Source organism: Salvelinus alpinus, chromosome 8 (genome assembly GCF_045679555.1).
Source record: "Salvelinus alpinus chromosome 8, SLU_Salpinus.1, whole genome shotgun sequence".
NCBI lineage: Eukaryota > Metazoa > Chordata > Actinopteri > Salmoniformes > Salmonidae > Salvelinus > Salvelinus alpinus.
In genome coordinates, this window is record NC_092093.1 from 4,852,295 (window position 1) to 4,866,004 (window position 13,710).

The window sequence follows — 13,710 nt, forward strand, 5'->3', positions numbered from 1 at the left end:
GTGTGTGTGTTTGTGCGTGTGTACATATGTGTGTGTGTGTACATGTGTGTGTGTGTGTAGATGTGTGTGTGTGTAGATGTGTATGTGTATGTGTGTGTGTGTGTGTAGATGTGTGTGTGTGTGTGTAGATGTGTATGTATATGTGTGTGTGTTTGTATGTGTGTGTGTGTGTGTAGATGTGTGTGTGTGTGTGTGTAGATGTGTATGTGTATGTATATGTGTGTGTGTGTGTAGATGTGTGTGTGTGTGTGTAGATGTGTGTGTGTGTAATTCTTACCTATTTTGGTTGCACTGTATATGTTCTCAATAGGGAAGGCAGATCCTAAACTATACAACAGAACTTTAGCCACTGCTGGTATCAGCTGGGTTGTTGTTACCAACACATTCACACAGTTACTCCTGGAGACAGAGAGAGAGGGGGAGGGAGGGAGGGAGAGGGAGGGGGAGAGGAAGAGAAAGAAAGAGAGAGAGGAAGAAAGAGAGAGGGAGGGAGGGAGGAAGAGAGAGAGAAACAGAGAGAAAGGAAGAGGGAGGGGGGGGAGAAAAGACAAGTGGAGAGAGGCAGACAGAGGGAGAGGCGAGAAGAGAGAAAGGGAGGGGAGAAGAGAGAAAGAGAGGGGAGAAGAGAGAAAGGGAGGGGAGAAGAGAGAAAGAGAGGGGAGAATAGAGAAAGGGAGGGGAGAAGAGAGAAGAGAGAAAGAGAGAAAGAGAGGGGAGAAGAGAGAAAGGGAGGGGAGAAGAGAGAAGGAGAGGGGAGAAGAGAGAAAGAGGGGAGAAGAGAGAAAGGGAGGGGAGAAGAGAGACAGAGAGGGGAGAAGAGAGAAAGAGAGGGGAGAAGAGAGACAGAGAGGGGAGAAGAGAGACAGAGAGGGGAGAAGAGAGAAAGAGAGGGGAGAAGAGAGAAAGGGAGGGGAGAAGAGAGACAGAGAGGGGAGAAGAGAGAAAGGGAGGGGAGAAGAGAGACAGAGAGGGGAGAAGAGAGACAGAGAGGGGAGAAGAGAGAAAGGGAGGGGAGAAGAGAGACAGAGAGGGGAGAAGAGAGACAGAGAGGGGAGAAGAGAGACAGAGAGGGGAGAAGAGAGACAGAGAGGGGAGAAGAGAGACAGAGAGGGGAGAAGAGAGAAAGAGAGGGGAGAAGAGAGAAAGGGAGGGGAGAAGAGAGAAAGGGAGGGGAGAAGAGAGAAAGAGAGGGGAGAAGAGAGACAGAGAGGGGAGAAGAGAGAAAGGGAGGGGAGAAGAGAGACAGAGAGGGGAGAAGAGAGACAGAGAGGGGAGAAGAGAGACAGAGAGGGGAGAAGAGAGACAGAGAGGGGAGAAGAGAGACAGAGAGGGGAGAAGAGAGAAAGAGAGGGGAGAAGAGAGACAGAGAGGGGAGAAGAGAGACAGAGAGGGGAGAAGAGAGAAAGGGAGGGGAGAAGAGAGAAAGGGAGGGGAGAAGAGAGACAGAGAGGGGAGAAGAGAGAAAGGGAGGGGAGAAGAGAGACAGACAGATTATTAGAATTAGTTTCGCCTGTTCCATTACATTAACATAGCTCTGATATCTGTTTTATTTGTCTTGTTCATGTTCATGTCAGAGACCGACTCAGTGTGTCGGCAGCCATTTTGTGTGCGGGGGCGTGTCCAGTGTGGGTGGAGGGGGCGGGGCACCTGGAGCTGATGATTGACAGGGACTTGAGTGCGTTGGTGAGCCAGGAGTCTGTTAAAGCCTCCACTTCCGCTCTTAGCTGTAACCACGCGTCCCTCTTAGCAGGACCCAACAGGCCTGTCAACAATTAACAACAACAATATAAACAACAATTAACAGCAACAATATAAACAACAATTAACAACAACAATATAAACAACAATTAACAACAACAATATAAACAACAATTTACAACAACAATATAAAAAACAATATAAACAACAACAAAAATAACCAACATTAGGGGCAGGATTTAAATCTGACCACACTTTGTCCACAATGCGACGTTTCAAAGTTTTCCAATTGAGTCCGACAATTGGACATTTGACAGTGAACGCTGTCTTCATGACGACAGGAACATTGCCTTTTAATCCACTAAGAGACTAAGAACATTTTACTAAAGTACAAGATAATACTAAATGTTTCTTAGTGGATTAAAGTACAAGATAATACTAAATGTTTCTTAGTGGATTAAAATGTACACGCTATACATATGTCCGTTGACAGTTACAAAAAAAAAGAAAAATTTCTTCCCCCCCTTGCCTAAAAAGAGCTCTCTGATTGGCTCCTCTCCAGTAAACTCTTCTCCGATTGGCCCCTCTCCAGTAAACTCTTCTCCGATTGGCTTACCCCCCACATTGTTTTTGTATGTGCTATACATCTCTTTGACTCTTCTGTAGCGGAAGGCTAGTTTCCTCATCCAGTCCACCCCTCCGCGGACACCCGTCGCCAGGCATAGACTCGCGCTGGTCGCCGCTGCATGGAAGCCATCAGTTGCAAAACTGTAAGTACTGTCAATAATAATAACAATGATATGTTTCATTATAAAAAATGGTAAGTACTGTCTATGAATTCTGCTCTCAACAGAACAATATGTCACAGAACATTGAATGAATGGTCAAACTCAAAGTATTTGAGCCTAATTGCCGATCCTGCTGTTGAGGTTTATAATTGCGGGGGCTGCAAACATCAGCAGTTTTATTTGCTACGCGACGTACGCAGGATGGACATTCACGTAGGCACTTGTCGTTCTTGCATTGTGTACGTACCACAGGAGGTTGGTGGCACCTTAATTTGGGAGGACGGGCTCGTGGTAGTGGCTGGAGCGGAATTTAATAAATTTTAATTATTTAACTAGGCAAGTAATTTATGAACAAATTCTTATTTACAATGACGGCCAAACCCGGACGACGCTGGGCCAATTGTGCTCCGCCCTATGGGACTCCCAATCACGGGCCATATTTGATACAGCCTGGAATCGAACCAGGGACTGTAGTGACGCCTCTATGCACTGAGATGCAGTGCCTTAGACCGCTGCGCCACTCGGGAGCTCGGGAATGACTAGAATGCCGTTCCATTTGCTCTGTTCCGGTCATTATTACGAGCCGTCCTCCCGTCACCAGCCTCCCCTCACCAGCCTCCCGTCACCAGCCTCCCGTCACCAGCCTCCTCTGGTATGATGTTAAATGAATAGTTGAGGATGTTACAACTTGCTGTTCGGTGAAGTTTGTCTGTTTAAAGAAAACAATCCCATGGATCCCAGTTTCTCCTGACAGACTCAGGGTGAGGAACCGTCGGATAGCAAGTTGTTCACATCCTCAACTCCTCATTTAACTGTGAAGAAGAAAGAGTAGGGATGTTGAAACGCTCACCTTAGGTCCTGTCCGTTGTCGTCAGACGACACATCATCAATATGGACCTGATCACACTCCTGAACACCCACCCACACACACAGACAGAAACACACACACACACACACACACACACACACACACACACACACACACACACACACACACACACACACACACACACACACACACACACACACACACACACACACACACACACACACACACACAGACACAGACAAGTTTAAGTCTTTAGTTTGTGTCACTAGGGGGCAGTGTCAACACATGAAGGAGCTACACTCGTATCAAAGCCTCTCAGAGGAGGAGGGAGTGCTGATCTAGGATCAGTCTGACCTTTTTAAAATCACAATGAATTAGATTACACCGACAGTGGGGATCTGATCCCGGATCAGTATCTGTATCTATACAGAGAGTGTGTGTGTACGTGTTCCTGAGCTCACCTACCTCTAAGTGGTTGAAGAACAGGTGTGTGTACCTACCTCTAAGTGGTTGTAGAACAGGTGTGTGTACCTACCTCTAAGTGGTTGAAGAACAGGTGTGTGTACCTACCTCTAAGTGGTTGAAGAACAGGTGTGTGTACCTACCTCTAAGTGGTTGTAGAACAGGTGTGTGTACCTACCTCTAAGTGGTTGTAGAACAGGTGTGTGTACCTACCTCTAAGTGGTTGTAGAACAGGTGTGTGTACCTACCTCTAAGTGGTTGTAGAACAGGTGTGTGTACCTACCTCTAAGTGGTTGTAGAACAGGTGTGTGTACCTACCTCTAAGTGGTTGTAGAACAGGTGTGTGTACCTACCTCTAAGTGGTTGTAGAACAGGTGTGTGTACCTACCTCTAAGTGGTTGTAGAACAGGTGTGTGTACCTACCTCTAAGTGGTTGAAGAACAGGTGTGTGTACCTACCTCTAAGTGGTTGTAGAACAGGTGTGTGTACCTACCTCTAAGTGGTTGTAGAACAGGTGTGTGTACCTACCTCTAAGTGGTTGTAGAACAGGTGTGTGTACCTACCTCTAAGTCGTTGTAGAACAGGTGTGTGTACCTACCTCTAAGTGGTTGTAGAACAGGTGTGTGTACCTACCTCTAAGTGGTTGTAGAACAGGTGTGTGTACCTACCTCTAAGTGGTTGTAGAACAGGTGTGTGTACCTACCTCTAAGTGGTTGAAGAACAGGTGTGTGTACCTACCTCTAAGTGGTTGTAGAACAGGTGTGTGTACCTACCTCTAAGTGGTTGAAGAACAGGTGTGTGTACCTACCTCTAAGTGGTTGAAGAACAGGTGTGTGTACCTACCTCTAAGTGGTTGTAGAACAGGTGTGTGTACCTACCTCTAAGTGGTTGAAGAACAGGTGTGTGTACCTACCTCTAAGTGGTTGAAGAACAGGTGTGTGTACCTACCTCTAAGTGGTTGTAGAACAGGTGTGTGTACCTACCTCTAAGTGGTTGTAGAACAGGTGTGTGTACCTACCTCTAAGTGGTTGTAGAACAGGTGTGTGTACCTACCTCTAAGTGGTTGTAGAACAGGTGTGTGTACCTACCTCTAAGTGGTTGTAGAACAGGTGTGTGTACCTACCTCTAAGTGGTTGTAGAACAGGTGTGTGTACCTACCTCTAAGTGGTTGAAGAACAGGTGTGTGTACCTACCTCTAAGTGGTTGTAGAACAGGTGTGTGTACCTACCTCTAAGTGGTTGTAGAACAGGTGTGTGTACCTACCTCTAAGTGGTTGTAGAACAGGTGTGTGTACCTACCTCTAAGTGGTTGTAGAACAGGTGTGTGTACCTACCTCTAAGTGGTTGTAGAACAGGTGTGTGTACCTACCTCTAAGTGGTTGTAGAACAGGTGTGTGTACCTACCTCTAAGTGGTTGTAGAACAGGTGTGTGTACCTACCTCTAAGTGGTTGTAGAACAGGTGTGTGTACCTACCTCTAAGTGGTTGTAGAACAGGTGTGTGTACCTACCTCTAAGTGGTTGTAGAACAGGTGTGTGTACCTACCTCTAAGTGGTTGTAGAACAGGTGTGTGTACCTACCTCTAAGTGGTTGAAGAACAGGTGTGTGTACCTACCTCTAAGTGGTTGTAGAACAGGTGTGTGTACCTACCTCTAAGTGGTTGTAGAACAGGTGTGTGTACCTACCTCTAAGTGGTTGTAGAACAGGTGTGTGTACCTACCTCTAAGTCGTTGTAGAACAGGTGTGTGTACCTACCTCTAAGTGGTTGTAGAACAGGTGTGTGTACCTACCTCTAAGTGGTTTTAGAACAGGTGTGTGTACCTACCTCTAAGTGGTTGAAGAACAGGTGTGTGTACCTACCTCTAAGTGGTTGAAGAACAGGTGTGTGTACCTACCTCTAAGTGGTTGTAGAACAGGTGTGTGTACCTACCTCTAAGTCGTTGAAGAACAGGTGTGTGTACCTACCTCTAAGTGGTTGTAGAACAGGTGTGTGTACCTACCTCTAAGTGGTTGAAGAACAGGTGTGTGTACCTACCTCTAAGTGGTTGTAGAACAGGTGTGTGTACCTACCTCTAAGTGGTTGAAGAACAGGTGTGTGTACCTACCTCTAAGTCGTTGTAGAACAGGTGTGTGTACCTACCTCTAAGTGGTTGTAGAACAGGTGTGTGTACCTACCTCTAAGTGGTTGAAGAACAGGTGTGTGTACCTACCTCTAAGTGGTTGTAGAACAGGTGTGTGTACCTACCTCTAAGTGGTTGTAGAACAGGTGTGTGTACCTACCTCTAAGTGGTTGAAGAACAGGTGTGTGTACCTACCTCTAAGTGGTTGTAGAACAGGTGTGTGTACCTACCTCTAAGTGGTTGTAGAACAGGTGTGTGTACCTACCTCTAAGTGGTTGTAGAACAGGTGTGTGTACCTACCTCTAAGTGGTTGTAGAACAGGTGTGTGTACCTACCTCTAAGTGGTTGTAGAACAGGTGTGTGTACCTACCTCTAAGTGGTTTTAGAACAGGTGTGTGTACCTACCTCTAAGTGGTTGTAGAACAGGTGTGTGTACCTACCTCTAAGTGGTTGTAGAACAGGTGTGTGTACCTACCTCTAAGTGGTTGTAGAACAGGTGTGTGTACCTACCTCTAAGTGGTTGTAGAACAGGTGTGTGTACCTACCTCTAAGTGGTTGTAGAACAGGTGTGTGTACCTACCTCTAAGTGGTTGTAGAACAGGTGTGTGTACCTACCTCTAAGTGGTTGTAGAACAGGTGTGTGTACCTACCTCTAAGTCGTTGTAGAACAGGTGTGTGTACCTACCTCTAAGTCGTTGAAGAACAGGTGTGTGTACCTACCTCTAAGTCGTTGTAGAACAGGTGTGTGTACCTACCTCTAAGTGGTTGTAGAACAGGTGTGTGTACCTACCTCTAAGTGGTTGTAGAACAGGTGTGTGTACCTACCTCTAAGTGGTTGAAGAACAGGTGTGTGTACCTACCTCTAAGTGGTTGTAGAACAGGTGTGTGTACCTACCTCTAAGTGGTTGTAGAACAGGTGTGTGTACCTACCTCTAAGTGGTTGAAGAACAGGTGTGTGTACCTACCTCTAAGTGGTTGTAGAACAGGTGTGTGTACCTACCTCTAAGTGGTTGAAGAACAGGTGTGTGTACCTACCTCTAAGTGGTTGTAGAACAGGTGTGTGTACCTACCTCTAAGTGGTTGTAGAACAGGTGTGTGTACCTACCTCTAAGTGGTTGTAGAACAGGTGTGTGTACCTACCTCTAAGTGGTTGTAGAACAGGTGTGTGTACCTACCTCTAAGTGGTTGTAGAACAGGTGTGTGTACCTACCTCTAAGTGGTTGTAGAACAGGTGTGTGTACCTACCTCTAAGTGGTTGTAGAACAGGTGTGTGTACCTACCTCTAAGTGGTTGTAGAACAGGTGTGTGTACCTACCTCTAAGTGGTTGAAGAACAGGTGTGTGTACCTACCTCTAAGTCGTTGAAGAACAGGTGTGTGTACCTACCTCTAAGTGGTTGTAGAACAGGTGTGTGTACCTACCTCTAAGTGGTTGAAGAACAGGTGTGTGTACCTACCTCTAAGTGGTTGTAGAACAGGTGTGTGTACCTACCTCTAAGTGGTTGTAGAACAGGTGTGTGTACCTACCTCTAAGTGGTTGAAGAACAGGTGTGTGTACCTACCTCTAAGTGGTTGTAGAACAGGTGTGTGTACCTACCTCTAAGTGGTTGTAGAACAGGTGTGTGTACCTACCTCTAAGTGGTTGTAGAACAGGTGTGTGTACCTACCTCTAAGTGGTTGTAGAACAGGTGTGTGTACCTACCTCTAAGTGGTTGTAGAACAGGTGTGTGTACCTACCTCTAAGTGGTTTTAGAACAGGTGTGTGTACCTACCTCTAAGTGGTTGTAGAACAGGTGTGTGTACCTACCTCTAAGTGGTTGTAGAACAGGTGTGTGTACCTACCTCTAAGTGGTTGTAGAACAGGTGTGTGTACCTACCTCTAAGTGGTTGTAGAACAGGTGTGTGTACCTACCTCTAAGTGGTTGTAGAACAGGTGTGTGTACCTACCTCTAAGTGGTTGTAGAACAGGTGTGTGTACCTACCTCTAAGTGGTTGTAGAACAGGTGTGTGTACCTACCTCTAAGTCGTTGTAGAACAGGTGTGTGTACCTACCTCTAAGTCGTTGAAGAACAGGTGTGTGTACCTACCTCTAAGTCGTTGTAGAACAGGTGTGTGTACCTACCTCTAAGTGGTTGTAGAACAGGTGTGTGTACCTACCTCTAAGTGGTTGTAGAACAGGTGTGTGTACCTACCTCTAAGTGGTTGAAGAACAGGTGTGTGTACCTACCTCTAAGTGGTTGTAGAACAGGTGTGTGTACCTACCTCTAAGTGGTTGTAGAACAGGTGTGTGTACCTACCTCTAAGTGGTTGTAGAACAGGTGTGTGTACCTACCTCTAAGTGGTTGTAGAACAGGTGTGTGTACCTACCTCTAAGTGGTTGTAGAACAGGTGTGTGTACCTACCTCTAAGTGGTTGAAGAACAGGTGTGTGTACCTACCTCTAAGTGGTTGTAGAACAGGTGTGTGTACCTACCTCTAAGTGGTTGTAGAACAGGTGTGTGTACCTACCTCTAAGTGGTTGTAGAACAGGTGTGTGTACCTACCTCTAAGTGGTTGTAGAACAGGTGTGTACCTACCTCTAAGTGGTTGAAGAACAGGTGTGTGTACCTACCTCTAAGTGGTTGTAGAACAGGTGTGTGTACCTACCTCTAAGTGGTTGTAGAACAGGTGTGTGTACCTACCTCTAAGTCGTTGTAGAACAGGTGTGTGTACCTACCTCTAAGTCGTTGAAGAACAGGTGTGTGTACCTACCTCTAAGTGGTTGTAGAACAGGTGTGTGTACCTACCTCTAAGTGGTTGTAGAACAGGTGTGTGTACCTACCTCTAAGTCATTGTAGAACAGGTGTGTGTACCTACCTCTAAGTGGTTGTAGAACAGGTGTGTGTACCTACCTCTAAGTGGTTGAAGAACAGGTGTGTGTACCTACCTCTAAGTGGTTGTAGAACAGGTGTGTGTACCTACCTCTAAGTGGTTGTAGAACAGGTGTGTGTACCTACCTCTAAGTGGTTGTAGAACAGGTGTGTGTACCTACCTCTAAGTGGTTGTAGAACAGGTGTGTGTACCTACCTCTAAGTGGTTGAAGAACAGGTGTGTGTACCTACCTCTAAGTGGTTGAAGAACAGGTGTGTGTACCTACCTCTAAGTGGTTGAAGAACAGGTGTGTGTACCTACCTCTAAGTGGTTGTAGAACAGGTGTGTGTACCTACCTCTAAGTGGTTGTAGAACAGGTGTGTGTACCTACCTCTAAGTGGTTGAAGAACAGGTGTGTGTACCTACCTCTAAGTGGTTGTAGAACAGGTGTGTGTACCTACCTCTAAGTCGTTGTAGAACAGGTGTGTGTACCTACCTCTAAGTGGTTGTAGAACAGGTGTGTGTACCTACCTCTAAGTGGTTGTAGAACAGGTGTGTGTACCTACCTCTAAGTCGTTGTAGAACAGGTGTGTGTACCTACCTCTAAGTGGTTGTAGAACAGGTGTGTGTACCTACCTCTAAGTGGTTGTAGAACAGGTGTGTGTACCTACCTCTAAGTCGTTGTAGAACAGGTGTGTGTACCTACCTCTAAGTGGTTGAAGAACAGGTGTGTGTACCTACCTCTAAGTGGTTGTAGAACAGGTGTGTGTACCTACCTCTAAGTGGTTGAAGAACAGGTGTGTGTACCTACCTCTAAGTCGTTTTAGAACAGGTGTGTGTACCTACCTCTAAGTGGTTGAAGAACAGGTGTGTGTACCTACCTCTAAGTGGTTGTAGAACAGGTGTGTGTACCTACCTCTAAGTGGTTGTAGAACAGGTGTGTGTACCTACCTCTAAGTGGTTGTAGAACAGGTGTGTGTACCTACCTCTAAGTGGTTGTAGAACAGGTGTGTGTACCTACCTCTAAGTGGTTGTAGAACAGGTGTGTGTACCTACCTCTAAGTGGTTGTAGAACAGGTGTGTGTACCTACCTCTAAGTGGTTGTAGAACAGGTGTGTGTACCTACCTCTAAGTGGTTTTAGAACAGGTGTGTGTACCTACCTCTAAGTGGTTGTAGAACAGGTGTGTGTACCTACCTCTAAGTGGTTGTAGAACAGGTGTGTGTACCTACCTCTAAGTGGTTGTAGAACAGGTGTGTGTACCTACCTCTAAGTGGTTGTAGAACAGGTGTGTGTACCTACCTCTAAGTCGTTGTAGAACAGGTGTGTGTACCTACCTCTAAGTGGTTGAAGAACAGGTGTGTGTACCTACCTCTAAGTGGTTGTAGAACAGGTGTGTGTACCTACCTCTAAGTCGTCGTAGAACAGGTGTGTGTACCTACCTCTAAGTGGTTGTAGAACAGGTGTGTGTACCTACCTCTAAGTGGTTGTAGAACAGGTGTGTGTACCTACCTCTAAGTCGTTGAAGAACAGGTGTGTGTCTGCCAGGTTAAAGATCATCTCCTCCATCCTCAGTCCCAGCGTCACCGCCATGGGAGGGTCCTGTCAAACAATCAATACATCCGTCAATACATAGTCTATGTGTCAGGGGGCTAGGGTCATTCTGTTATATCTGGAGTACTTCTCCTGTCTTATCCGGTGTCCTGTGTGAATTTAAGTATGCTCCCTCTAATTCTCTCTCTCTCCCTCCCCTCCCGGAGGACCTGAGCCCTAGGACCATGCCTTGGGACTACCTGGCCTGATGTCTCCTGGCTGTCCCCAGTCCACCTGGTCGTGCTGCTGCTCCAGTTTCAACTGTTCTGCCTGCGGCTATGGAACCCTGACCTGTTCACCGGATGTGCTAAAAAAGCCAACTGACATTTACTCCTGAGATGCTGACCTGTTGCACCCTCTACAACCACTGTGATTATTATTATTTGACCCTGCTGGTCATCTATAAACGTTTGAACATCTTGGCCATGTTCTGTTATAATCTCCACCCGGCACAGCCAGAAGAGGACTGGCCACCCCTCATAGCCTGGTTCCTCTCTAGGTTTCTTCCTAGGTTTTGGCCTTTCTAGGGAGTTTTTCCTAGCCACCGTGCTTCTACACCTGCATTGCTTGCTGTTTGGGTTTTTAGGCTGGGTTTCTGTACAGCACTTTGAGATATCAGCTGATGTAAGAAGGGGCTTTATAAATACATTTAATTGATTGATCAAACAAACAATCAATCATTCAATCGATCAATCATTTAAATGTACATTTTAGTCATTCAGCAGACGCTCTGATCCAGAACGACATTCAGTTCATCTACTAGGTGAGACCAATCAATCAATCAATCAATCAAATGTATTTTATAAAGCTCTTTCTACATCAGAAACCAGAATCCTCTACTGGCTGTACTGGGTAGACCAGAGGAACCAGGCTCTGAGGGGTGACCAGTCCTCTACTGGCTGTACTGGGTAGAGAGGAACCAGGCTCTGAGGGGTGACCAGTCCTCTACTGGCTGTACTGGGTAGACCAGAGGAACCAGGCTCTGAGGGGTGACCAGTCCTCTACTGGCTGTACTGGGTAGACCAGAGGAACCAGGCTCTAAAGGGGTGACCAGTCCTCTACTGGCTGTACTGGGTAGACCAGAGGAACCAGGCTCTGAGGGGTGACCAGTCCTCTACTGGCTGTACTGGGTAGAGAGGAACCAGGCTCTGAGGGGTGACCAGTCCTCTACTGGCTGTACTGGGTAGACCAGAGGAACCAGGCTCTAAAGGGGTGACCAGTCCTCTACTGGCTGTACTGGGTAGACCAGAGGAACCAGGCTCTGAGGGGTGACCAGTCCTCTACTGACTGTACTGGGTAGAGAGGAACCAGGCTCTGAGGGGTGACCAGTCCTCTACTGGCTGTACTGGGTAGAGAGGAACCAGGCTCTGAGGGGTGACCAGTCCTCTACTGGCTGTACTTGGTAGACCAGAGGAACCAGGCTCTGAGGGGTGACCAGTCCTCTACTGACTGTACTGGGTAGACCAGAGGAACCAGGCTCTGAGGGGTGACCAGTCCTCTCCTGGCTGTACTGGGTAGAGAGGAACCAGGCTCTGAGGGGTGACCAGTCCTCTACTGGCTGTACTGGGTAGACCAGAGGAACCAGGCTCTAAAGGGGTGACCAGTCCTCTACTGGCTGTACTGGGTAGACCAGAGGAACCAGGCTCTGAGGGGTGACCAGTCCTCTACTGGCTGTACTGGGTAGAGAGGAACCAGGCTCTGAGGGGTGACCAGTCCTCTACTGGCTGTACTGGGTAGACCAGAGGAACCAGGCTCTAAAGGGGTGACCAGTCCTCTACTGGCTGTACTGGGTAGACCAGAGGAACCAGGCTCTGAGGGGTGACCAGTCCTCTACTGACTGTACTGGGTAGAGAGGAACCAGGCTCTGAGGGGTGACCAGTCCTCTACTGGCTGTACTGGGTAGACCAGAGGAACCAGGCTCTGAGGGGTGACCAGTCCTCTACTGGCTGTACTGGGTAGACCAGAGGAACCAGGCTCTGAGGGGTGACCAGTCCTCTACTGGCTGTACTTGGTAGACCAGAGGAACCAGGCTCTGAGGGGTGACCAGTCCTCTACTGACTGTACTGGGTAGACCAGAGGAACCAGGCTCTGAGGGGTGACCAGTCCTCTCCTGGCTGTACTGGGTAGAGAGGAACCAGGCTCTGAGGGGTGACCAGTCCTCTACTGGCTGTACTGGGTAGACCAGAGGAACCAGGCACTGAGGGGTGACCAGTCCTCTACTGGCTGTACTGGGTAGACCAGAGGAACCAGGCTCTGAGGGGTGACCAGTCCTCTACTGGCTGTACTGGGTAGACCAGAGGAACCAGGCTCTGAGGGGTGACCAGTCCTCTACTGGCTGTACTGGGTAGACCAGAGGAACCAGGCTCTGAGGGGTGACCAGTCCTCTACTGGCTGTACTGGGTAGACCAGAGGAACCAGGCTCTGAGGGGTGACCAGTCCTCTACTGGCTGTACTTGGTAGACCAGAGGAACCAGGCTCTGAGGGGTGACCAGTCCTCTACTGACTGTACTGGGTAGACCAGAGGAACCAGGCTCTGAGGGGTGACCAGTCCTCTCCTGGCTGTACTGGGTAGAGAGGAACCAGGCTCTGAGGGGTGACCAGTCCTCTACTGGCTGTACTGGGTAGACCAGAGGAACCAGGCACTGAGGGGTGACCAGTCCTCTCCTGGCTGTACTGGGTAGAGAGGAACCAGGCTCTGAGGGGTGACCAGTCCTCTACTGGCTGTACTGGGTAGACCAGAGGAACCAGGCTCTGAGGGGTGACCAGTCCTCTACTGGCTGTACTGGGTAGAGAGGAACCAGGCTCTGAGGGGTGACCAGTCCTCTACTGACTGTACTGGGTAGAGAGGAACCAGGCTCTGAGGGGTGACCAGTCCTCTACTGGCTGTACTGGGTAGACCAGAGGAACCAGGCTCTGAGGGGTGGCCAGTCCTCTACTGGCTGTACTGGGTAGACCAGAGGAACCAGGCTCTGAGGGGTGGCCAGTCCTCTACTGGCTGTACTGGGTAGAGAGGAACCAGGCTCTGAGGGGTGACCAGTCCTCTACTGGCTGTACTGGGTAGACCAGAGGAACCAGGCTCTGAGGGGTGGCCAGTCCTCTACTGGCTGTACTGGGTAGAGAGGAACCAGGCTCTGAGGGGTGACCAGTCCTCTACTGGCTGTACTGGGTAGACCAGAGGAACCAGGCTCTGAGGGGTGACCAGTCCTCTACTGGCTGTACTGGGTAGAGAGGAACCAGGCTCTGAGGGGTGACCAGTCCTCTACTGGCTGTACTGGGTAGAGAGTGACCAGGCTCTGAGGGGTGACCAGTCCTCTACTGGCTGTACTGGGTAGAGAGGAACCAGGCTCTGAGGGGTGACCAGTCCTCTACTGGCTGT

The 13,710-nt window shown here is 48.4% G+C and overlaps 1 protein-coding gene across 9 annotated transcripts in view; it reads right to left on the reverse strand.

The window, feature by feature from the left end:
* eya4 (EYA transcriptional coactivator and phosphatase 4) overlaps positions 1-13,710 on the reverse strand; it is a 148,601-nt gene that overhangs the window by 7,104 nt on the left and 127,787 nt on the right. For all 9 annotated transcript variants that reach the window (XM_071412472.1, XM_071412467.1, XM_071412471.1 and 6 more), the window contains 5 exons: positions 10,254-10,343; positions 3,337-3,395; positions 2,315-2,475; positions 1,648-1,762; positions 278-399 (listed from right to left, as the gene is read on the reverse strand). In XM_071412472.1, coding sequence (XP_071268573.1) covers positions 278-399; positions 1,648-1,762; positions 2,315-2,475; positions 3,337-3,395; positions 10,254-10,343 — 547 coding nt within the window. The remainder of the gene's footprint in view (positions 1-277; positions 400-1,647; positions 1,763-2,314; positions 2,476-3,336; positions 3,396-10,253; positions 10,344-13,710) is intronic.